Source organism: Podarcis bocagei (genome assembly GCF_964188305.1).
Source record: "Podarcis bocagei genome assembly, chromosome: 8".
Taxonomy (NCBI): domain Eukaryota; kingdom Metazoa; phylum Chordata; class Lepidosauria; order Squamata; family Lacertidae; genus Podarcis; species Podarcis bocagei.
Window position 1 is genome coordinate 81,159,870 of NC_138133.1, and position 25,546 is coordinate 81,185,415.

A 25,546-nucleotide genomic window follows, 5' to 3' on the forward strand; every position below is an offset into this window, starting at 1 on the left:
ATGAAAGTTGCAACCACTGCTGAAAATCTAAACAGATTTTAATTACGCACACAAAACAGAGCAAAATCTTGAGGTTACCCCTCCTATTCATCCTACTAAGAAACTCAGAATACAGATGTGAATGTATCCATTATATTCATTTATAATTCTTTTCAATTATTCATTTAACTGCTCTTTTATGAAGAAATAAGCCAGTTTAAGTATACTTTAAGAATCTGCCTGACATACAGATGCCAATCAATTATTACAGGTCACTTGTAACACTACTGTAGTATCTGGTGTACAATCTTAGCAACGACCAGGTTCACAACCTCACCCTTATGTTGCTAGTTTTAATTAGCTATGAACTAAATAAATTTAGTGTTCTTTAAAGTGTGTATACATGTTACTAGGATTCGCAATTAAGCTGCCTATGCTACAGTACATAACTAGGGGAAGGATAGGGACCTGTGACCCTCCAGATATTGTTGGACTACCTCCCATCATAATATTTAACTTTTAATCATTCTGTTGGAAGGTCTTTCTGCATTTTAGGGGTTCTTTACACTCAAATGTATGGAATCAAATATCTGAGAAGGTTTTGTTTTGTCATTTAAAGGTCTGTGGACTATTAATCAACTTAAATTAACACAGTTATTTACATAGTTCAGTCTGTGTTAGGGTGGGGAAACTATTTAGTTCTATGGGCCAGATCCTCATCAGGCTCAGACTCACGGGCCAAATTTGAAGATAACCAGAACCACTCAGTTGTCAAAATCCCATATGCGCGGTTTTCAATGCACCCAAAGAGCCAGCTGGAAGCACCAATCGTAGGGTTGGCAAAGCGCCTCTTTCTCCCATCCTCCTGAAGAATTTAACAGAATTTAACACCTGCTTGGCAGCTGTCAGGAGGGATGTTAAATATTTGTTTGGGCTGCACATCCCTGTTCCCAACAGAGCCATTTGACAGCCCTTCATTTTAAGCAAGATTCCAATGGAAATACCCTCCTGAATGAGAAAGGGGTTTGCGTTGGAACCCCCTGCTTAAACGAAAGGAATAAACCTTCCTTTTAGCAGCGGTTTCCATGTAAACCCTTTCCTGAATCTGTAAAGCGTTTGCATAATATCCTGGAAACTGAACAAGATTTAATCCTTGATCATCAGTTTATGAGCGGGGTTAAATCTTGATAGCTTAGGTAAAGGTAAAGGTACCCCTGACCGTTAGGTCCAGACATGGACGACTCTGTGGTTGCGTGCTCATCTCACTCTATAGGCCGAGGGAGCCGGCGTTTGTCCATAGACAGCTTCCGGGTCATGTGGCCAGCATGACTAAGCCGCTTCTGGTGAACCAGAGAAGCGCACGGAAACGCTGTTTACCTTCCCGCCGGAGCGGTACCTATTTATCTACTTGCACTTTGGCAGGCTTTTGAACTGCTAGGTGGGCAGGAGCTGGACTGAACAATGGGAGCTCACCCCGTTGTAGGGATTCGAACCGCCGACCTTCTGATCGGCAAGTCCTAGGCTCAGTGATTTAGACCACAGCGCCAGCCGCGTCCCTTAGACGCATGCATGTGATCCCAGTTCAGCCAATGCAGAATTTTAACTCCAACCTCATGCCCACCAACTGATGTCATGCTAAGGGCAGGTGGGTGTGATTAGAGGAAAACAACCTTGTGGGTCAAATTGGACCCCCTGAGATGAGCCTGTGGGACAGAGGTTCCTTCACATGGTAAGAAAAAGAGAATATGAAATTCCAATGTCAAGTATACAAGTTTAAGTTTTCTCAACACAAGAGGTGGACATTTGTTAACTTCTCACAAAGATGTAATCTTTATGGTTAATTAAACAGACCATCTGCTTCAAGAATAATTAGTATACTTTTTTGTGCATAGAACCCAAAATACATTTTGGCTGCCTTTAAAATGTGCAGTTAAAAACGGCATTTGTGTAGGATGATTTTCTGGCTAACAAAGCTGGTGGTACACTTCTGAACATCATGGTCATACGGCCTAGTTTAGGAGTTCCCAAACTGGAGTCTATGGTTCACCACTGGTCTGCAAGCATCATCATGTAGTTCGCAGTGTATCTGGTGATTTGTAGTTAAAGATGAAAGACAGCACAACTACATTCATACCTTGGTTCTCAAACGCCTTGTGACTCGAACGTTTTGGCTCCCGAACGCCGCAAACCCGGAAGTGAGTGTTCCGGTTTGCAAACTTTTTTGGGAAGCTGAACATCTGACGCTGCTTCTGCAGCTTCCACTTGAGTGGAGGAAACTCCTGCAGCCAATCGGAAGTTGCGCTTTGGTTTTCGAACATTTTTAGAAGTCGAAAGGACTTTTGGCATGGATTCAGTTCGAGAACCAAGGTACCACTGTATTGTATTAAATTTTACTGGCATCTTTTATTTCTTACATTGTAATACAAGAAAATACAATATATAAGAAGTAAAAGAAGCAATAAATTACAATTTAAAAAAGTATACAGCAGCCAGGATAGTGCACTACAAGTGCTACAAGAGACAGAAAATCATTGAGTGGTCCACCAAGACCCTCAGCAATTTTCAAGTGGTCCGAGGGGGTGGGGTGAAAGTTGGGGAATCACTGGCCTCGTGTATGAAACAGCCTTTCTAAAGTTCCTGGACTAGTTAATCTGTATGATTTCATCAGTGGGCATTTCTGGCTTCTGAGTATTGAGTATGTGTTCTGAATATTAAGTATCTGAAATAGTGCCACTACTGAAAACTGAATCTCCACCGAATTGAACATTAATTTTGAGCAGTACTTAATAAGGAAAGCAAGCACCAGACACAGAAAAAGATCCAGTGGGTAACAGACATGGCAGATCCTTATCATAAATCCACAGCATAACAACTGTGAACTACATGCACTTATTGAGAGAGAACATTAGCTGCATTCAGTGCTGTATAATTTAGTGCTATGTGAATGAGTCTAATCCTCTTTTTGGGCCCACACATTCCTCCCTCTCCTCCTCTGCAGCCAAGAAGGACTACTTTGGAAGCTTTCACTTTGGCTAACTCAGCTTGAATTTCATCCAAACCAGGGATTAAGTTTTTAACATGAAGCATAGTTAGCCAGCATCATAAAACATGGGTTAAAATTGGCTTGCTTTGAAACCACCACAAAACTGAGACAGCACAATCGATCAGGCAATAAAAATGTTGTGAGGGGAGGGGATGAGCACTCCAGGTACTAGAAATGTACTGTATTGTAGGCCCAACATGTTTTTTTAAAAAGTCTTCAAGGGCACATTTTAGAAACAATTATCACCAGTTTTGCTTGGATGTGAGAACTGTTTATTAAAAAGCATGCCCCTGAAACTATAATTTTCTGAAAGCTTTTGGGCCTACAATGATTTTTCTGAAAGGCATGGGATTTTCCTTCCCCTTTTGTTCTTGTTTTTAAAAAAGCCATAGCAAAAGACCATTTCCCCTTATGTGGATGAAACAAACAGGGCTTAATAAAAAGCAAAAGCTTTTGAACACCTTTGCTTGCATGACTGGGAGGAGAAAAGGAGGGAAGGCACACGAGCCCAGGAGGAAGCTAAGCTCATTCATGTATTACTTGGCTAAACCAAGAGTGAGTGTTAGTTATGTCCAAACACTGGCATTATGTACTTTAATGTACATGTAACTGTGCACTTTTAATAAACTCAGATAAGTTCAGCCCCCAACTAATAGTTTGCTTAAGATCCTTACCTCCTTCTGGTCGAGCTGTAACGAAGATTTTATCAAGTCTCTGAGTGCAGTGAGCTGTTTCTTCTCCTCATCTTGTGTCTGCTTTATCTAGAGTAAAATGACCAAACACTACTTCAGTTTTTAAATAGAATTGCAGAGTTGGAAGGGACCCCATGGGTCATCTAGTCCAACCCCCTGCAATGCAGGAATCTCAGCTAAAGCATCCATGACAGATGGCCATCCAACCTCTGCTTATAAGCCTCCAAGGAAGGAGAGTCCACCATCTCTCGTGGGAGTCTGTTCCACTGCCAAACAGCCCTTATTGTCAGAAAGCTTTTCTGAATGTTTAGTTGGAATCCCCTTTCTTGCAACTTGAAGCCATTGGTTCGAGTCCTACCCTCCAGAGCAAGAGAAAACAAGCTTGCTCCCTCCTTCATGTGATAGCCCTTAAGATATTTGAAGATGGCTATAATATCTCCTCTCAGTTTCCTCTTTTCCAGGTTAAACATAGCAAACTCCTCATAAGGCTTAGTTTTCATACCTATGATCATCTTGGTTGCCCTCTTCTGCACATGTTCCAGCTTGTCAACATCCTCCTTAAATTGTGGTGCCCAGAATTGGACACAGTATTCCAAGTGTGGTCTGACTAAGGCAGAATACAGTGGGACTATTACTTCCCTTGATCTGGACATTATACAGTGGTCCCTCGCAAGACGAAAATAATCCGTTCCACGAGTCTCTTCGTCTAGCGGTTTTTTTGTCTTGTGAAGCAACCCTATTAGCGGCTTAGCGGATTAGCGCTATTAGCGGTTTAGCGGCTATTAAAGGCTTAGCGGCTTAGTGGCTAAAAGGCTATTAGCGGCTTAGAAAGGGGGGGGGAGCGAAAAAAATCGCAAGACTCGCAAGACGTTTTCGTCTTGCGAAGCAAGCCCATAGGGAAATTCGTCTTGCGAAGCGCATCGAAAAACGGAAAACCCTTTCGTCTAGTGGGTTTTTTGTCTTGCGAGGCATTCGTCTTGCGGGGCACCACTGTACTTCTGTTGATGTAGCCTAGAACAGCATATATAATGTGCCTATTATACATATTAATATACCCTAGGTCCAGTTTTTCTTGGAAAGGTCCAAGACACTCCTTTTTAAATTCCAAGTAAAAGTGTGTGTTTGTATTGCTCTTGCCTATATGTATGTGTTAGGATTTATTCATTTCTATACTATATTGAAACTTGCTGAACCAAGTAGAAGATGGTGCTTTTTCAAACCGTTAGTCAGAATATTCTTTCTCAAATATTGTGAGAAGTGGTTCATAATGGTACAAAAGGGGAAATATTTTACTGGACTTCATACTGAAATCATTAACCAATTTATTACATAGTTTTTATTAGGAAAAATATGGACTGCTTAATCACAAAACTCTAATTAGGGTACATAATAACTAGCCTAATTCAAATGTTTGAAAGGTTGCTGCCTCAAACTAGATTTGTAAAAAACTATTTTGTATATTAAGGTGCCTAAAACTGAAATGCTTTTCCATTTCTTTAGCAAAAATATTTTAAAAACAGTAATCCAAACAGGCAATATTCCTGTCTTATGAATGACTTACATTATATAAATCAGCAGCCAGTTTTTCAATATATTGTTTTAGTTTATCAGCCGTCTTCAAGCCATCTTGGAAGAAACTACAATGGAAAATGTGATTATCAGCAAATCAGTACTTTTCCCACTGCCCTTCTGACGTCTATTGACCATTTCTCCCCATCTGCATATCATTTAGCTGTAATAATGAATTCCTTCAGAACTTGACATTTACAGTCTTCTCACAAATATAAGCAGACACTTTATTCAGGGATGCACTGATTTTGGTCATTAAGAAGCATAACAGATGTGTGAGCCCACTGGACTGTATTCAACACTGCTGTTCCACTCACATAGACTTCTGCTTGCACAAGGAAACTTCCTCCTCTCCTCTGCAGTCTTCCCCTCGATCCCCCCCCAAAAAAAATCTGTTCTGGGGTTGGAGGAACCTCTGAAAAAAGATTTTGAGGCAGGTATTCTAGAGGAAAGGGGCAGTCCCATTGCACAACCAGAACATATGCAGCATTCGATACAACCTACTGTAAATATGTTCATGCAGGAATACAACAAAGATTGAATCTTGCTGAATAGTTTCACCTACTGGTCAATTTTCAGCCCTTTAAAAATCAGCAATCAACTGATGAACTTGAGGGCTTCTGCATTCGGGCAATGCTCTGTTCCCTTCACCACATGGGAAGGGAAGTAAACACATGTCAAAGGACTGGAATCTTGAGGCAAAATATCCACTGAAAAGACCTCAGACAGTTCTATGCATCAGCTCACAACCTTCTGAAAGTCAGGTTGCAAGGAATATTGGTTTCTAAATGCCAAAAGAGCTAAAACACACACACACCCTGTTACAAAGCCAGAATTTTTCCTAAGCTGCCCTTTCCCTCTTTCTGGAAAAATTCCATGCACAGAGCTGCCAAATGTTCTGCTGACAGGTCAAATTTTAAAACTAATTTATATGCCAGTTGAAAGGGTAATAAAATTTGGACTTCCGCGTGGTAATAGTAAGAACTGAGCACACTTATTACAAAGGGTGGATTGAACTGCAGTAGAAATAATTTTATTTATTAAGGAGAAAAATAAAATCTTGCAAATCTACTATAAAATAGCAATAGAAAACACCAAAGCAAGTCAGAAAATTAAGATCAGTTTTAGCTAAATAATTATACTTACTTGCACTGTGCGTGATAATACTTAATAAGATTCTGTAGAAGGTCCACACCTTTTTTTGTCTTGATTTCATTAACCTTAATGAGATACTGTAGAAAGAAAAACCAAAGCTCAGTAGATAATTATATATTGGGGCTTCAGCTGTGCTCAAATACAAGCACTATTTCAGATCTGTTTAACAAATTCAGCAATTATCTTGGAGGTTGCCTTGCAGTTGACATCTGAAACCACTCCACCAATACAGTGATTAAGATTTTAGTGTATACAAAATAGATCAGTATGGCATAGGAAACTTAAAATTTATTTAGAAGTAATTAAAAACAAACACCATGATAAACAGATGGTCCCCACCCCCAAATTGTTTGAAGCTGTTTGTTCCCTTTTCCTCTCCACAATTTCTAACCCATTCTTAAAACTGAATAGTGCCTTAAGTCTGAATTAGCCCTGAAAGTCAAAAATGGAATTGGCTAGATGAAGCTTTATGTGACATTCAGATTAATAGGAAAAGAAAATTTGCTATGCCGCTGAGTTGTCCAATGTACTATTTCCAACCAAGCAACATTTTGTAACAGGACTTTTAGAATATTTCAGTAGAAATTTGGATAAAAACATTTCAAACAATTTGTTACTTACTTCACACATCTGGAGCTGAAATAGCCTTCTTTCTTTCTCCATTTCTTCTGCTATCTCAGCTCCAGTTATCTCAGTTCGTATCATCCCATGCTGTTTTGCATGTTCTCTTTTTTCCTTTTCGATTTTTGTGCTGAAATTTCAAAAGCATACAGTCAATAAACATTGTCACTTCTTACTTTTCCTGCACAGTCTTTCAATTTTTAAATACTCTTTTCTTTTTTCAAAAAGTGAGAGGCAGGAATTAACGCTCAAAATGGATGAAGTACATGCTGCACTTTAAAAAAACAAAAATAAATCAGACAGCTGTCTGAAGCATGTAGAAAGGAAATTTAACCAGTGTTCAATTCACTTAGCACAACTGTCACTAATATTATAGAGGTGATCTTGAATGGCTGCAAATCCTATTTTCTTATACCTCTGTATATGACTCCACCTTTCAAAAGTGTTAATAAACACATCTTTTTCATTTTCTTTTTGCTTCATTATTATTTCTGTTACATGAGTCATGGGATGGGAGCCAAAGTAAACAAGAACATACAGAATGAACCAGAAAGTGAAAAACGGAAACCAAACTTTGCCATAACAACTACTACCGCTATTCTTTGTAGTTTATTTCTATCCACATTCCACCTTTATACGTTTAGCACTCAGTTTCAAACATTGCATTTTGCTCAACATATTGATCCATTTCTCCAGTTTTACAGCAATACTGTATGGATGCAGCCAGCAACTCACCAAAGTCTATCAAAGACCTACAAGTCTCTGCATTGCTGAATTCCTTCAAGTGTAAGTTGTTAGATCAGCTGCTACTTTTACAAATTTATGAATTGTTCCTCAGAACTAGAGGTTGCTGCTGTATCATTTCTTCTCCAAGTATTACAAATACACAAAGCAAATGCACAAAACATATATTGGAGTACAACTGAAATCCACCAAAACCAAATGAAACTGTGTTATACAAAGTTCCTGACCATAATCTTCCATAGTAATCTTTTCAGGCAGTAGTGTTGGGCATGAAATATCTATTAACAATTATGCTAATTACAAATAAAATTATATATCTATTGTTGGAAACAGTCAATTTTTTAAAAAAAAAGAATTATTTGATTACATATTTATTTTCCCATAAAGAGTTGACACCATATGTAATTCCCCCCTCCAAAGAAAATCACAAATCAACACAATAATCCTGTGAAATATGATGGCTTGAGTGTGTGTGACTGGCCCAGCATCATCTAAGCAATATTGTAACCGAACAAGAATTTTGAGTTTGGGTGTCCCTAGTCTGAATTCAACATTCAATGAAAGTGACAATGGTATTTCCCACCAAGGATCGCTTGAAGTTGTGTTTGGAGAGGACTGCATTTCTACCAAATTGCCAGTGGGTGCTCTGCTTGACCCTATTCCTACTGGGATAGGGGGTAAGGTATCACTCCTGTCCTTGCTAACAAATGGACCCCATAAAAAAGGCACTTTCAGAATTCAGTGGCTGAATTCTGACATAATGCTATCTGAATGAATCTCATGTTTAGGAAATTCTCCACACTACTCCAGTGCAGCAAAATGAATGAAAAAGGAAGGAAGGAAGAACATCCCTCCTTTTTCAAATAACTGCGGTTTGTCTTTATGTATGAACCAAAGCTTTAACTAAGGCTTGCCTGAATAAGCCAGCTTCAAATGATAGTTTAGAAACCTTGCTGGTATGGACAAGCCATAGCTTAAAGTGCAGTTTTCCTGATTCAGGCATAACAAATCATTGTAAGCTGAAAGCAGAAGCAAATTCATCCCATTTCCTTATGCTTACACTACAAGAAGAGAGGTGTGGCACACACATAATGCTAAGCCATAGTGTGAATGAGGCCAGTGGTATCTTGTAATATTTGTTATCGCATGCATATTCACTAAATGAGGAATAAACTATACTAAACCAGGTTTGTCAATCCACAAGAACATATTCCTGAGCATCACTGAAATGCGTAAGTTTACTATGTGCCTATTAAATAATTCCATATCATCCATTGACACTGAAGAAAGTGACAGACATCCCCAGAAAAGCTCAAGGCTTGAAAGAAATGATTAGGTCACACACTTAAAGCTGGTCAAATGTTTACCCAGAGTGAACAATACTTACAATTTGGTCTCATAATCCTTCCAGGCTTTGTCAAAAGGCTTTTTAAGATCCTTAGGAAAGAGAAAATGCACTTAAAATAAGTTTATGACACTGCTATGTTAAAATGTATATGCTTAAGATATTCTTTCAAGATTATAATTTACTTTTTTAAAAAAGAAAGAAAGAAAGGCTTCTCTTTTTATAACTTTAAGAATTTCTTTCCCATGGATCTTAAGGCACATATATCTCAAGCTTCGAAGAAGGAGCATGAAATGTAAAGCATGCAATTACAGCTGATTCTACAGAATTTTATGCAGATATGATGTCACCACAAGAACACTGATGGGAAAGCAGCAAAAGCCCATGCAACCAAGTCAGCAATACTATTATAGTTCTCAAGCAAAAAACTTACCCCTTTGACACCTTTCAAATCTCCTTTTAAGAGGGAATCCAATGTGAAGATGACATTGTGGCTCAAGCCTTGAAGCTACGAAGAAAAAGCAGTGTTATTCAATTTTTAAAAGTATGAGCTTAAGGTGAGCTACAAATATCCATTAATGTCTTGTTTCTACTAATGTGGCATTTACACCTATCGCAAAAATTTAGATTGTTGTGTGAAATAAGCCCTTTATCAAGCTTCATATCATGAGGGTCTTCAAAGGGAAACTATACCAATTCATGAAACCAGGAAAAAATTCCAACAGCTTTGTAAAAAGTCAGTTTTGTTCTTGAAAATGGCTCAAAGTGTTTTGAGCTTTACAGCTCTCTCTCTCTCTCTTTTAGAACAAGAAAGTTTTCCTTTTTAGAGGAAGAACAGGTTCTCTTTTTACACTGGGGGTTGGAAGGAATGTCAGGTGCCATCCAAATATATCTATTTAAAGGTTATTCTTGAAGAAGAGTCATAAAGCACATAAGCCTGAGGCTTGGCTAATGATGAAGCATAAACCATATTGTTCTCTCATTAGGAGAGTAAAGTGTAAACAGATCTAAGCTTTGCAAAGACAAAAAAAGAGAAACAAAACACAAGACACCCTTCAGCTCTCTATTCTGCAATACGCTCCAAAAAAATAGCATACTGAGGTGACCATTAAAAATCATATACAATGGGCTTTACCCTCGGTGTCTTTTTGGCTCCTTCTTCCCTTCCTGGGAGTAATGCTCATCCTACCCATGGGAAAGGCCTGAAAGGCTACACTAGAACCATAGGAATGTCCATGATTTCTGTCAACTCTACACTCTAGCCACAGCTTCTATTCAATAGCCCGTGCGATTCTCAAACATTTATCCAACAATCAGGAACAGCTTTTTTGGGGGTGGAGAGGAGGCAGCCGAGCTCTGTTCTATGAGCAATCATCACAATCCACTCAAATATTGTAAATAATTCCCTGTTAAATGTGTTTTTAAAAAGCACAAAAAATGAAGTAAGACCTTTTAAGGTTTCTGACCATTTCTTTAGTGTCACAAAGCAGTTTGAATAAATCAGAAACATACAATGATCATAATTGTATTGGTCTATGAGCTTTTAATGGTTTAATTAAGTAGCTCCTTTACTGTTCCATTCAAGCACAGACTGCATTGAATGCCACCCCTGCAGCACACGTTTAAAACATTCCTTGTCATTTGCAGAGCTAGGAAAATCTCACGCCTAAAAATATGGTGTGTTGCTGTTGTTGTTTAGTCATTTAGTCGTGTCCGACTCTTCATGACCCCATGGACCAGAGCACGCCAGGCACTCCTGTCTTCCACTGCCTCCCACAGTTTGGTCAGACTCATGTTGGTGGCTTCAAGAACACTGTCCAACCATCTCGTCCTCTGTCGTCCCTTCTCCTTGTGCCCTCCATCTTTCCCAACATCAGGGTCTTTTCCAGGGAGTCTTCTCTTCTCATGAGGTGGCCAAAGTCTTGGAGCCTTGGTTTCAGGATCTGTCCTTCCAGTGAGCACTCAGGGCTGATTTCCTTCAGAATGGATAGGTTTGATCTTCTTGCAGTCCATGGGACTCTCAAGAGTCTCCTCCAGCACCATAATTCACCATAATTCAAAAATATGGTATAGTATTGATTAAATGAGATATTCTCCCTGTCTTTATCTGCAGCTAGAACCAAACACATGCTGCTGCCTACAGAAAATTTGAAAAGTTTTTCTAGAGCGGACAATTTGTTACATAAATGAAAGCAAAGCAAATACTTGTTTAAAATGTAAATATTATGAAGGAACAAAACATTAGAAACTTCTTACCAGATTTTTCAGGAGTGTTGATAATTCCTTAGTCAATGTAGAAAACTTTACAAAAGCAGTGCCCAGATCTGGATTATCTCTACTTAAGAAATTACTCCCAAATTTATCTAGTACTTGTGCATAGTTCTCTTCATTTTGGACATGTTCTGAGAGGGAAAAATATAGAAATGTATTTTTTTCCTACGAATGAGAAACAATATTAATACTAACAATAGTATTAAGAAGCACAACTTTAAATTGGCCTCTTGCTTGTAGCATTATTAAAGTTTTGATAGCAAGATTACCACTCTGAATAATATTTCAGTGAGAGAGATGCTTATTTTCCTGTTAGTCAGTCCTTTGGTCCTGAAACAAGTGCTAGTGTTCACCTACGTAATTTTAGAACAAGAATTTGAAAAATGGCTAAGAAGTAACAATTTCGTGTATAAGCCACACCACTGCTACAACCACAGGAATTGCTCGTCATAATGGTTTTAAAGTGACTGGACTAAGCATCACAGTGTATTTATGTAGTCAGGTCATCCAAAGATGTCTGCATCTACTGTGTTTTGATACCACAATAAAAATGTGAACATCCCCCTGTGGCTAAATGGCTTTACAGAATGTGGCGGAAGTTTGGTATTTGTGGCCAGTGACTGATGGTTAACAGGAAGAGTGGTGAGCTTCTTGGCTATGCCTGGAACAGTTGACAGCATGACTTTAAGATACAAAACATAAACACAAAAACACCAATCAAATCCGCCTTTGGACTGTCGTAAGTGGCAATTAAACCGTATCACACAGTGATGGGTAGGCACTTCTTTAAGCTCTTAACATACTGATAATGACACAAGTGTGTCATAGTGGCAGCACCATTACTTATCAGAGAAAAAAGGGTGAGCTTGGTGGGATGTACACATATTGCCCCACTCTTGTAGTTCTTATAGTATTTAATTTTTAATTTTAATTTCTGGTGTTCCAAATACACACGCTCACTTTGCTCATTAAAATTCTGAGCCATGAGGAAAAGGAACAGCAACTGAGACACATCAGAATGTTGTGAACTTTCTTTCTTTCTTTTTTAAGATGACTATAGACAAGGGGTCCCCAGACTAAGGGCTGCGGGTCGGATAAGGCCCGAGGGACTCGTTTATCCGGCCCGTGGCGACCCCCGCTGCCCGCTCCTACTGGCGCTGCGTGGCTGCCCACTTCCGGGTTGGAGGAGCACCGAAAATAGCTTGTGCGCATGCGCAAACATTACTTCCGGTGCACATCTGGGTCAGAGGAGGCCCGTGCACATGCGCACAAGCTATTTTCGGTGCTTCTCCAACCCGGAAGTGCACCGGAAATAGCATGTGCGCACCTGTATGGGCACGCACTCCCCCGCCCTCCACGCGGGGACACCGGCCCGAGGCGCGGTAAGTTTACTGACCCCTGTTATAGACCAAAATATGTGAAGATGGAATAGGCAAACATTACGTTTAAAAGAGACCACTTGATTTAAACACTTCATTTAGCAGTTATTTTCTTTGCAGGTCATACTTTTATTAAATATATTCTAGGAAAGTCATCTATTTCCCGTTCACTTTGCACTGACAAGGACCTAGTCAAAATAAATAACGCTTAACTGATTAATGGAATCTTGAATCACACTCGCCTCATTCACAGGCATTTTTTAGGACAGGAAAAAGTACGGGGGGGGGGACAGACAGGAAGTGGTGGTAGTCTAAAATCATGAGTACAGAAAGTAAAAGTACTCTCAGAATACAAAACTCAACAGTCCGCCAATGAACTAAGAAATATCAATACAGCCAAGAAGAAACACTTCTTTTTGAACAGAATAATCTTTATGACATTGTGTTTGTTTTGACAGCCAAATATTGTTCTGAGCAACAGATTATGCTGTTGTTGGGTTTTTTTTTTGGGGGGGGGGTGTTTTTTGAAATCTCACAAAAAATTATATACACCAATGTGCATATACCAATATACCTGCAAAACAATTAAAGCTGTGATAAATGGAACTGGTAAACTCTAGTTCAGAAAATATATATAAAGCTCCTTTAAATTGCTAGTGCCTTTTAACTGGATTTTATCCATAGGTATTTGACAGCCATTTCTTGAATCTTAAAAAGAGTAAAATGGCAAGAAATATTAACACTACTGAGTAACTCTTTATTATGATTAAGAAAAATGAAGCTTACCTTGCCCAGAATTATATATAGATTTTACAGATTTTTTAACTTTTTGTAGTGCAGTTCGGTCCTGATCTAACGCCTAGGGACAGAAAAAGAAAGACTGTGTCAAAGGCAAGCTACTTCTATTTTGAATTGTACATCTGAAAACCTGAACATGAGGCTCTTGTAAGCAAATACCGAATAATGTCAGGAGCTGCCAGCACTGTACAGTAGAGGCATTGTTATTACCCTCTAGGGAGGTCTTCAGTCACTCAGTCACTTCAAGTCAATTAAAGAACTCTGAACTAAAGTGCTCCTGAGGCAAAAAGCATCTTGAAAATAGTTTGGCAAACCTAGGGGGTAGTGCTATATGGTCAGCTTGAAATCAAACAAATATACTGAAGTTTATAGTAGTTTCACTATTATCTCAGTTGAAATTCCACAGATTTAAGTGTCATATTTTAAGTGTCATGCATTTCTCGGACTTCCCCTACTAAAAGGTAGCTTTACAAAAGCAGAGTAACAAGCAAAACAAACGTAAAGGTCAGGTCATACATAAATATTTTTCTTCTTGATTTCATCCCACAGAATACTAGGCATGTCTACCTGGAAGTAAACACCACTGTGTTCAGTGGGATTTACACCATAGTAAATGTGCTTGGGAGAAATGTGCAGCTTTAGCATAGGATAAACAAATATAAAACACTAAATTCCAAAACGTACTAGAAAAAATGTACATACAATAAGTTTTAAAATATTAAGTGGCAAATAAATCATGGCATCTATTTTGTAAAGCCCTATGAATGATAAAAAAAATCTGTTTTTAAAATCACAATTTAGCAGCATGCAAGACAGAAAGAAGAATTATCATTATTTATGGAAGAATATCAATGCATACAAAATAATATAGAACAGGTATTTATCAAAATAGCTTTGGTTTCTCTCTATGATTCTTCCATTTTTGCTGGTTCTTGAAACAAAATAGGGTATCTGATGTCTTAGGATATAGTAATGGGATAGACAGCCTTTCACCCCAGGTCACCAAACTAATCCTGCTCAGATCAACAACAATTCACAAATGTTACCATCTGCTGGGTGTCTGGTGTCTGAGGTGAAGTGACTTAACACTTTCAGTTCATTTCTACCAGTGGTAAAAGTAACCAAGAATGAAAAAGGCATCTTAATTAATGGTGGCTGAATGTTACTGACCATAGATATGGATTATGATTGTGCACTTAATACTTATAGAATGGAAATTAAATGAGGTTTGCCAACTTGTTTGTTTGTTTGCTGAAAGATCCCAGGGCACTGTAAAAACACACACACTGCTAAAATTATATATTAAAAATACAAAACAATTACAATCAGAATTAACCATATCAGTAATTAGATTTAGAAAAGGTGCCTGAAATTATCCGTCTGCCCTCCCTCAGGAAGAAAAACTAAAATATACTAATGAAAATTGCCAAAATTTGTTTTCCTTCCTTCTTTCACATATTTCTTTATTGAGTTTAAGTCTGAAATACCGACAACAGAGAGAGAGGGAGACAGACAGACAGAGGAGAGAGATTGCTTGTCATTACCACCTGCAAGGGGTCCTTTGGTCTGAAAAAGGTCAACACTCGATCTTGGGCAATCCCTATTCTGGTGGCCATGTAATTCTTGGGTTGGTATGGAGGGGAAAGAGAAACATGTAGGGATTTTCTGGAGGCTTAGATGAGAGCTGTGAGTTCATGTAACCATTTTGCTTTGCACTCACCATGCACCCCAAAATGTGGTTTTCAATATGCAAACTGCTGTGCAGCGAAATGTACAGTGGTACCTTGGTTTGCAACCGTTTTGGATTACAACCACATCAAACCCGGAAGTGTGTGTCCCTTTTTTTGGATTACAACCAATTTTTGGGGGGAGGCCCCATTGGCGGAAGCTTGACTTGGGTTACAACCTGTTTTGGTTTACAACCGGACCTCCGGAACGGATTTTGGTTGTAAACCAAGGTACCACTGTATTGCATTTTAAATTAAACTTCCAAGAGATTTTTGAGGCCCACCTGGGAAAGAGAGAGGTGCACTACATTATTTGCATAGATCTAAATTAAGATCTTTCTGTTCCTAATTACTAGGGAGGGGGAGTTTGCATTGGCACCAAATCATCAATATAAAAGTTAAAAGGAGTGGGAGCCAGAATGCAACTCGGTTTCACTCCTTAGAACATTTTAAAAGCATCAGTCATACCACCATTTAAACCAACTCTGACTCTCTTTTCTGTGTTATTTTATTGATATTATTGCTACAAGATTGTCATGGCCTTTGGCTAGAACAATAAACCTGTGAACTGGCGGGAAAATAAACTAAACTAAAAAAAAAAAAAAGCCTGAATACATCATTTCCACAAGAAAAACTGAAAACTTTCCTTGTTAGTGATTTTTATTTCTTTAAAAAATAATAATGTAATGTAAAAACCAGTTGTCTAAAAGTACATAAAAAACAGGCATTCAAACAAATAAAAACAGAGCCTGACTTTATGGGTCAGGGAGAGCCTGGGTAAAAAAAAGATGGCTCTACAAGATGCCTGAAACAACTGATTTAGCAATGAGGTTTGTTAAACTGACAACATAGGGGGATTTCCAGGACCCAGAAGGAAGCTTTGATTTCTTTTTGAAGCACATTTTCCTTTTTATAGAGAGTTGTGTCTCAGCTGGTATACAGCAAATAATTTTTTTCCTGTTCACCACATGAGGAGATACCATTCCTGTGGAAGATAATCCCATTATACATCGTTGTAAGGGTTAGCACAGATTGTACTGTGTGACTAAAGTAGGCTAGGGATGTTTGAGGAATTTGATATTTGTGAATTCTGATAAAAAGCTGACCTGATCTGCCCCTTCTAACCAATGTGTGTATCCATCCACCAGCTCTTACGCTTCTCAAATGTTCTGACAGTTCTTAGCTCAGGAACTGTATAAATACTTTTTGAATGCTTATTTAGAGGGGAAATGCATTATAAAATAAATATTAAAGTATGTATATAAATACAAATTTTCTTTCCTTTTTTTAATCCACATGAAAAATACAGAACTGTGATGGAAGAGGATTATGGATGAACAGTGCAGAAGTGGCATAGAGATTGCGCTTTATCCACCTATATTTTACTCAGAGTAGACATATTAAATCTAATGGACCAAAGTTGGTCATGTCCATTAATATGTATGGGTTTATTCCGAGAATGACTAACACTGAATACAAGCCAATATATGTGTGTCAAATGACATCAGGCGCTCAGGTGACAATCTCTACATCTCAAACTCACAAGTACCTCAGCAAAATATGAAACAGAATTTGATGGATTAGTCTCCCTTTAACTTGCATCAACCACATTTTCTGTAATAGCAGAGTACTTAGTAATTAAAAGTTTTATTTTCCCCAAACCACTGATTTTAAATACATGATTACCACTGTCTCTGCAAGAACAGCTGATTTCCTTTGCTCTAGAACAAAGCATCACTTTTCTTAGTTACAACCTTATCTAGCAAACTGAACACAGCATAGAGCCAAAGAGAATAAGAAGATGGAGTTAATGGCCAGATAGAAGCAGCAAGTGGAATTAATCCTCCCCTTTTATCTCAGGGCTAAGGTTTTGCACTGCTCACATAGAAATTACTAAACCCTGGTTTAATACGTATTTCTAAACATCAGCTACCTAGCACAGAGCAGCTAAAGTTTGTTCTCTGCTTACCCCTCACAGTGTGGTTGGTGGGGGGGAGCACAAGCGGTGGTTCACATCCAACACTTAGCCAGCCACTTCACTGCTTGCTTCCCCACTCTAGCAAAGGAGAAATGAAACAGGAACTACATGAGCTGCGTAGACCAGCACACAGTCCATTCACAGGCTGATTTCCCTAACTATGGCTATGGTCAACATGACGTCCACACATGGCCACTATAGCAGGCTTCAAATTCAACATCTTATGGAATATCCAGAATTTGAAGTATAAAACTTTTAGCCAAAAAGCAAAGAAATGTGTCTGCAGCTAAGGAATAGTACCTAACAGTTTAAGAAAACACATAACAGTACACCAAAAGTAGTAGATTACTCCCCGAGTCCCACCACCAAACACGTGAAAATGCTTTCAGCTGTATCTTGCCTATGGATTTTCAATAATCACAGAACTAAATGAATCATTTTCTTTGCAATTGTGAAGAAAAAGAAGGAAAACTTATTGCTACCTGTTACAAAAGGAATTATCAAGTTTTAAAGGGCAACTGAGTGCTTCTCTTAATTCTCTTTAAATATCTGAGAATCTAAAAGCAGGTTATTATCAATTAACTCATGCTGACATTAGCATATATTAATCTTGACAGTTCAAATATACAGCATCACATTTCATTAAAACGTCAATGCAATTCAAAAATTAACAATAATATACCAGTTATAGGCCCATTGATGTTTTTTAATGCAATTATTCTTATTGCACACTGGTACAGGTACAGCAGCTATTGTTTCATGTGCATAGCACCACAACAGACCACAGGCATATTAATTCTGGACTTTCTGCTACTCCCCTAGGGCAGTGACTCACGATCTGCTTATGCATCTGCTTATGCTAGCCATTCATGCCAAGTATAAGCTCCGTGCATGGTGGGGCTCAAGCCACTTGCTGCCTCATTAGAGAGAAGCAGGAACTTAGGAGATGTGAGGGTGTATGTGGAAATATTGTGGGCTGCCCAAGTCCTCCCTGCTCTTCTTTCTCCACTCACTAACCTCATGTGTGTGTGCCACAGTTACTGTGAAATTATTACCATTAAGTTGCAATAAGAGGGAAAAAGGGGAAATAAACTGTCCATACTTGCTACTTTTCTCCCTACTACCTTGTTCATAGGTAGAGCTTCCATGGGTTATTGGTGTGGGAAGAGTATGATTGTTCCCCCCATTACCACATCTCTTGCAACTTTGGAATCACATGGCAGCAACAGTCCTTATGAATAAGGCTATCAATGAATACCAACCACAATAGCTATGTTCATAGAATCACAGTTGGAAGAGATCACAAGGGTCATTTAGTCCAACCCCCTGCAATGTTGTACCCCCACTGCCAGCTGCCTATACCGAAACAAGCTTCTCAATTTATTTATGAGTTTATTTCTTCATTGTACACTTATATTGTTAAACATTCATCAGTTTATTTCACTCGATATTGGATTGGAAGATTCTGAGCCAAGCAAAATGCATAGGAACAATCTGCTCAGCAAACTCACAGACTGCACTCCTGGGTCCAGTAGTAGTAATTTCAAAGGTTGAAAAATTCACAACTTTTCCAATATGAGGTAAGAGTATTGCTTATTTAGCAATCTAGTAAATGCATTAGAACTGCTATTATGATTAACACACTTATCTTTGCTTGACCAACTTTGCATATGAATTTCTGCAACAAAATCTTAAAAGTGTGTCTTGGTGTTAAAACAAAATATTTTAGCATCAACATATATGAGGAGCCTTCTCTCCTCCTCCTCCTCCTCCTCCTCCTCCTCCAGTGTGCTTGCAAGGAGAATGGAAGCATTTGCTTTCATTTTCAAATGCAGTTTGTTCCACTTTGGATGAAATGACAAACTCTGATTAGTTTACACTTGCCCAAACAAGCCAGAATGTTGTTTCTTACTTGGACAAACCATAACTTAAACCAACCACCATTCCTTCTTGTTTAAACAAAACTATCTGTTGTTAGTTGAAAATATTAATAGACGCTTCCTTGCAGATAGAAAAAGAAGACCCTATTTCCTTCTTTTCTCCTTGCAGAAAGAAAAAGGCCCAATTTCCTTCTTGTGGTCACACTGATGAAGGGAAGGGAGGAGCATGCTTGTATAGAAAGCACAAAACATTCAAAACAATGCAGAGACTAATAAACAAAATAAAGCTATGAAGTCTTCACCCACTAGCTCCTGAAGACAGCACCCCAGTTTCAAATGCTGGTTAAGATAAACATTGGTTAGTGCTGGTTGTGTAACAGCTGTAGAGTCTGGTAGCAGTAGGAGTCCCTGCTTAACAGAGAAGCAATTGGTAAATGTGCACATGATTCCATAACCCCATAACCATTTTTAAGAGATATACCACATTAAGTCTGCATCAGCCTAAAAAGGCAGGCAACATGGAGAAAAATTAGTCTTTCCCCTCAGAACCACAACTGTTGTGTAGTATGATGCAAGCATAATTCCTCTTGAAATGTACACTCAATTTATTTTTGTCTCCAATTAACAGGTTTTTACAATATTTGTTTGACCAGAAGTAACACCAGGACCAAAATAAATAAATAATTATGATCCATTAGTGACATCACCTTCAATGTTCTTAAAAGAACTATACAGCCTGATCTTAAGTAAATCTACTTAATACAGTCCCAGGTAAGTGTGCGTAAGATTGCAAGTTTAGCGTGGGAACACTTACTAAAGCAGTTTGGGTGGAACCCAGACTCAAAAGGACAGTAAAATTCCAGATGTGGGTGATGTGGGTGAAAACAGGAGTTGTTCTCAAAAAGGTCATCTGGGGTTTGTACTTTAGTGAAACGGATTACTTGGCATGTGGCAATGTATTCAGCTTGAAAATGGAAGTTCAAGCACCCTCTGGGATTTATTTTTAACTATAGTATGACTTAGCATTTCCCCCTTCTATCTATTTGTTGCCCTTATGAATCACTTTCCTTTAAAAGTGCAGTTAAACTCAACTTCATTTTGAAACAAGGTCTTTTCCCTCTGCAACAGTAGCTGACTGTTCAGCTCATACTTGACCACAAGCGGTGGAATAATGAAAGGCTGCTACTGGGAGAGTACAGTAGTAGAAGATGCAAACTCTAGCTGAGTTTCATGCAATTCATACACTACTCTGTTTCTTTATGTCCCCGTTACCTCAAATCACTGGCTCAACCAGATGGAAACATTAGAGGTTTGGGCTGGAGAGCGATATTGAAAGAGAAATATTCAGGTGTTGCTTACTTTCTCTTCTACATCTACTGACTTTTTTTAAAAAAAACCTCACCTCACACCGATTCCAAAAATACAACTTTATGGTTATTGGTTTTTAAAACCAGAAGTTATAATCAGAAAAATAAATAACTGAACGTAATAAGTTGTATTTAAGGCTCAGTGATTCTTCAGTATAAAAATAGCCATTTCTACTATAGGTCTGCTATAAAGCAAGCTCTATCTACAGTCGTGCCCCGCAAGACGAATGCCTCGCAAGACGAAAAACTCGCTAGAAGAAAGGGTTTTTCGGTTTTGCGTTGCTTCGCTAGACAAATTTCCCTATGGGCTTGCTTCACAAGACGAAAACGTCTTGCGCTTTTTTTTAAAAGCCGCTTGAAGAGGCGCAGTTGCGACGGACCGTGCTTCGCAAGACAAAAAACATCGCAAGACGAAAAGACTCACGGAACGAATTATTTTCGTCTTGCGAGGCACCACTGTACAGGAATAGCACTATAGAGTCGGTCACTGAATAATCACAAATGCTATTATTCTTGAGTAAGATCAATGTGGAGTTTCCATCTGTGAAATAATGCAACATGCACTGTGCTACATAACCATCATGGAATTACTATGAGGAGTCAAACATAAACTAGATTATTGTAAGAAGCAAAAATCAAAGAGACTCTTAATCCAGAATGATCCTCAAAATCAATGTACAGCAGAAGTGCTGGAAATCCATCCTTGTTGGATTCTCTATCTTGTTTCCAAGACCATAGCATAATTAATCAGCAGAGTGGCAGTTGGAACATCTGAGGACCTGGGACAGGCTTCTAATACCTTTATTCTGCCAGCATCTCTTACAAATGACACCAGAAGACTGTCCACTTTCACAACACTGATTACAGATTCAAATGGAAGAGGAATTCATTTAGCTTGCTTTTTCCCCAGAAGACTGACCCAATCTAATGCTGCTGAACTTGCCTGCAGACTAGAACACCACTCCCAATGCTTATCTAGATTCTGTGAAACATTCTCACTGTGCGGAAAAATGTACATTAAAAAAAAAATGTTTATGTAAACATTCACAAATTTGTTTGTTTGTTTGTATTTTACATACAAAATGGGCACAATTTAAATGCAGGTTTGGAGAGGGAGCGTTCTTTCAAAAAAGTCCACACAATATGTGATGGGCCTATGAATGAGCACTACCAAATTTGAACAGGGATAAATTTGGCTGCTCAGTCCATCTCTAATTACAGGCAGGCTTTTGTTTTACTGCTTTACCCCAGTCAAATTGTGTCAGTTTTGCTATTCACTCAGATTCACTAACAATGGGAGCTTGCTGATTGGAAGGTCAGCGGTTGGATTGGAAGGAATCCGCACGATGGAGTGAGCGCCCATTGCTCTTTCACAGCTTCTGCCAACCTAGCAGTTTGAAAGCATACCAGTACAAGTAGATAAATAGGTACTGCTGCGGCAGGAAGGTGAACGGCATTTCTGTGCACTCTGGTTTCCGTCACAGTGTTCCGTTGCGCCAGAAGCGGTTTAGTCATGCTAGACACATGACTCAGAAAGCTGTCTGTGGACAAACACTGACTCCCTTGGCCTGAAGCAAGACGAGCACCGCACCCCATAGTTTCCTTTGACTGGAATTAATCATCCAGGGGTCCTTTACCTTACTGCACAATAGGTCTCCAACATTAACACCTCCATTAGCAGGGTGGAAGTCCCCTGAATAAAAATCACTAAACTTATGAAGTTCTGATGTTCATATTCTTATTCTGCAATTAGTTTCAATGCGTACAATACAATGACACTTACTACTGATATTTATTCAAAAGCATTAATTACACCTAAGAGTAACTTGTGCTGAAGCTCTCCAGTAGTATTGCATTAACCTTACTGCACACGTTCTAGTACACAGAGAATGCATTACTTTTGAATCTAACAACCTTGTTCATTGCCATAAAAATATTCATTCAACTCACTACCGAGTGTTTATTTTATTGCTATGATTGCAGAAGATGTCACTTTTTAGAATGGGGTGGGTTACATGTTGCCCTCGGCTTAATGTCTTGCAGGTGTGGGGGCAGGAGGGGCAGCCAACATAGATGGATCAGTGGAGGGAGCAGCAATCTCCAATGAGAAAAGCCTTCTGCCACCAATCAGTTTAAGTATCTGGTGAGAGTAATCTCCTTTCCTGACAGCCCACTGAGAAAGGAAGGAGTGGGGGGGTGTCCCAATTTTGACTCCACAACTTGCATGCAGTCCAACAAAGAAAAATGCCAGTGTGGTGTAGTGGTTAAGAGCGGTAGTCTTGTAATCTGGTGAACTGGGTTCGATTCCCTGCTCCTCCACATGCAGCTGCTGGGTGACCTTGGGCTAGTCACACTTCTCTGAAGTCTCTCAGCCCCGCTCACCTCACAGAGTGTTTGTTGTGGGGGAGGAAGGGAAAGGAGAAAGTTAGCTGCTTTGAGACTCCTTCGGGTAGTGATAAAGCGGGATATCAAATCCAAACTCTTCTTCTCTTCTTCTTCCCTATGTTAGAATATGGAATGCAGAGATTGTTGTATCATAAATACAAAGTAAGTTTGGGGAGGCATTATACGGACACTGAATTCTCAAGCATGCATAAGCAGTTTAACTCTTCCCCTTTCTTTCACTTTTCAGTTGGCACTAGGTAATCCACAGAGGCAAAATGAAAAACTTTAAATTGAATACCATGAAATGAATGCTGTCAAATGCTCAATAAACGATTTTGAAAATATTTTTATCCCTATAAGCATTTTCTTCTTAACTGTAGCCCTCAATATATTTACTAATCAAGGGCTCCGTTCTGAAATATACTTGAGTTAATAACCCCACTTTTCTTTTGTAAGAAACAAAAGGCAACTAATCATATAACTGAAACATTCCAAAAAAATCCAAACACAAGAGCAATAAGCCATGTCCAGAGCAGATGAAAGACAAAACAAGAAACCAGCAAAAATCTGAATCAACACTTATCCACCACCAAAAGCCTTCTGAAATTTTCACATTTTCTTAGGCCCCTATGGGAAGACTGAAACAACTCCATCTCCTGCTGCCAATGGCTGAGCTCCAGCAAGCAAGGGAACATGGAGCAGGGCCGCAGATACTGAACAATGCCTACAGGAGAGAACACAGAGGAGAATGCGATTTTCAAGCCCCCAAGGCCTCAGGCCATTTGAAGCTTAAAAGTTAAGAACACACACTTCATTAAACTGGGCCCAGAAAGACAACCAAAGGAGATAGTGCAAAACTGGAGTTTTGCCAGCTCCTGTCAACCATGACAATGACATTTTGGGCCAGTAAGAGTTTCCAGACTCTTTTCAAGGGCAACCCCACACATACTGCATCACAACAGTTTTTGTTCTAAATTCACTGTATTTTAATGAACTCCAATGGACTGCAAGTTAATATACATTCAAGTGTACATTAAATTGTGGTATAAGGTTTGGTAAACCATGTTTTGTTATAAACTTATTACATTTATATCTCACCTATCTTTTTACAAGCTCAAGGTGGCAGACATAGTTCTCCTTCTCCCCAACTTATCCTCACAACAACCCTGTACCATAGGTTAGGGTTAAGCTAACAGACAGTGATGGACCCAAGGTGAGCTTCATGGCTGAGTGGGGATTAGAACCCCAGCCTCCCAGGCCTTAGTCCAATGCTCTAACCACTACATTATATTGGCTTAACACTGTTGTTCCAAAAGTTGATCTTCGTCTTAACATAACTATTTTTTAAATACATCCAGCAACAGCTCTGTCAAGAAGCCAAGCACCTCCATTCATCAACCTGGCAACAGCTGCTCTATCCAGCTGAATCAAAGAAAAGAGACACAGGACCACTCCATTAACACAGCAGAGCCCAGCAACTTTTGACACTTTTTTCCCTCATGTCATTAGATGAAATTGTAACTAAGAGCTTGCATCTGTGTTTCCTACTCCCTCAGCACTCCACACTGCATACTGTATTAAGTTCATTCCAGCAGCTTGCTGCAGAACATGGTGAATATTTAAACCTATGTTCCTGGCCTTAACTCTAGTGTGGTGAAAATCTTTTAAGGAAAGCCACCCTGAGCTCTCTCTACTGAACAGAAGGACTGACTTACCTGTACGGTATTATATAGAAAGGTAATATATATAATTCTACACATATACTTTATACCTGTGCCCAACAGGACATATTGAAGAACAAATTCTGAACAACTGAGCCAAATTGTGGTGACAGAGATTGGAAATTCCAGGACCTATCAACAAAATGACAGTTAAGTCACTAGAACCAGATGGTATCCACCCAAGCGTTTAAAGAACTGAAATATGAAATTACTGATCTTCTAACATCAGTCTCCAAGGAACTGGAAAGCAGCCAATTTAACAAGGGATCCAGAGAAATGCAAGCCAGTTAGCGTAATGTCACTTCCTGGCTAATTGGTGGAAAGTGTTATTAAATACAATGTTATGATACATATAGATGAACAAGTCTAGTTGAAGATGACCCAACACAGCTTCTACAAAGGTAAGAATGAAGCAGAACTCCCAATTCAGCTGAAAGTTCCGTGGCTCAGCCAATGTTAAGTCCCCAACCTTGGCTCAGCCAAAGATACACCAGAATACAGTATCTTGCTTCTCCTGGCTGAACAGAGGCTGGTGTATGCTCCCTTAAAGGGGTGGCAGCGGCAGCAGGTGCGTGATCAGAGAGGGGGACTTGGCTAGATCCCAAGTCCATTCAGCTTGGTCATGTGACCTGACAACCCGGCACAGAATACTATTTTACAGGCTTGTTTTCCTTCTGTTAGGCTTCAGCAGAGCAGCAGCCTTGCTGCAGAACAGAGTTTGCATCTGGTGTAACTTTACACCAGGTTGCTTTATAGCAGCTTCACATGCATAGGATTGCTCCCTATATCAGTTTCTAAAAGTCAGCTGTTGTGTAGGAAATGTCCCCTTTGCATTCTTTTGTCCCACCTTGCTGCTTAAAGGACATGCAGAAATTCAGAGACAGGATTTCCT

At 39.2% G+C, this 25,546-nt stretch overlaps 1 protein-coding gene and 1 long non-coding RNA gene across 6 annotated transcripts in view; one reads left to right on the forward strand and one right to left on the reverse strand.

Moving 5' to 3' along the window:
• The window catches only part of LOC308593205, a 751,641-nt gene that overhangs the window by 154,138 nt on the left and 571,957 nt on the right, over positions 1-25,546 (forward strand). The gene's annotated exons all lie outside the window — the stretch shown is intronic.
• Positions 1-25,546, reverse strand: part of ASAP1 (ArfGAP with SH3 domain, ankyrin repeat and PH domain 1) — a 142,112-nt gene that overhangs the window by 50,033 nt on the left and 66,533 nt on the right. For all 4 annotated transcript variants that reach the window (XM_081204431.1, XM_081204428.1, XM_081204429.1 and 1 more), the window contains 8 exons: positions 13,585-13,657; positions 11,405-11,550; positions 9,582-9,656; positions 9,191-9,240; positions 7,060-7,189; positions 6,430-6,515; positions 5,276-5,351; positions 3,697-3,783 (listed from right to left, as the gene is read on the reverse strand). In XM_081204431.1, the coding sequence (XP_081060557.1) occupies positions 3,697-3,783; positions 5,276-5,351; positions 6,430-6,515; positions 7,060-7,189; positions 9,191-9,240; positions 9,582-9,656; positions 11,405-11,550; positions 13,585-13,657 (723 nt within the window). The remainder of the gene's footprint in view (positions 1-3,696; positions 3,784-5,275; positions 5,352-6,429; positions 6,516-7,059; positions 7,190-9,190; positions 9,241-9,581; positions 9,657-11,404; positions 11,551-13,584; positions 13,658-25,546) is intronic.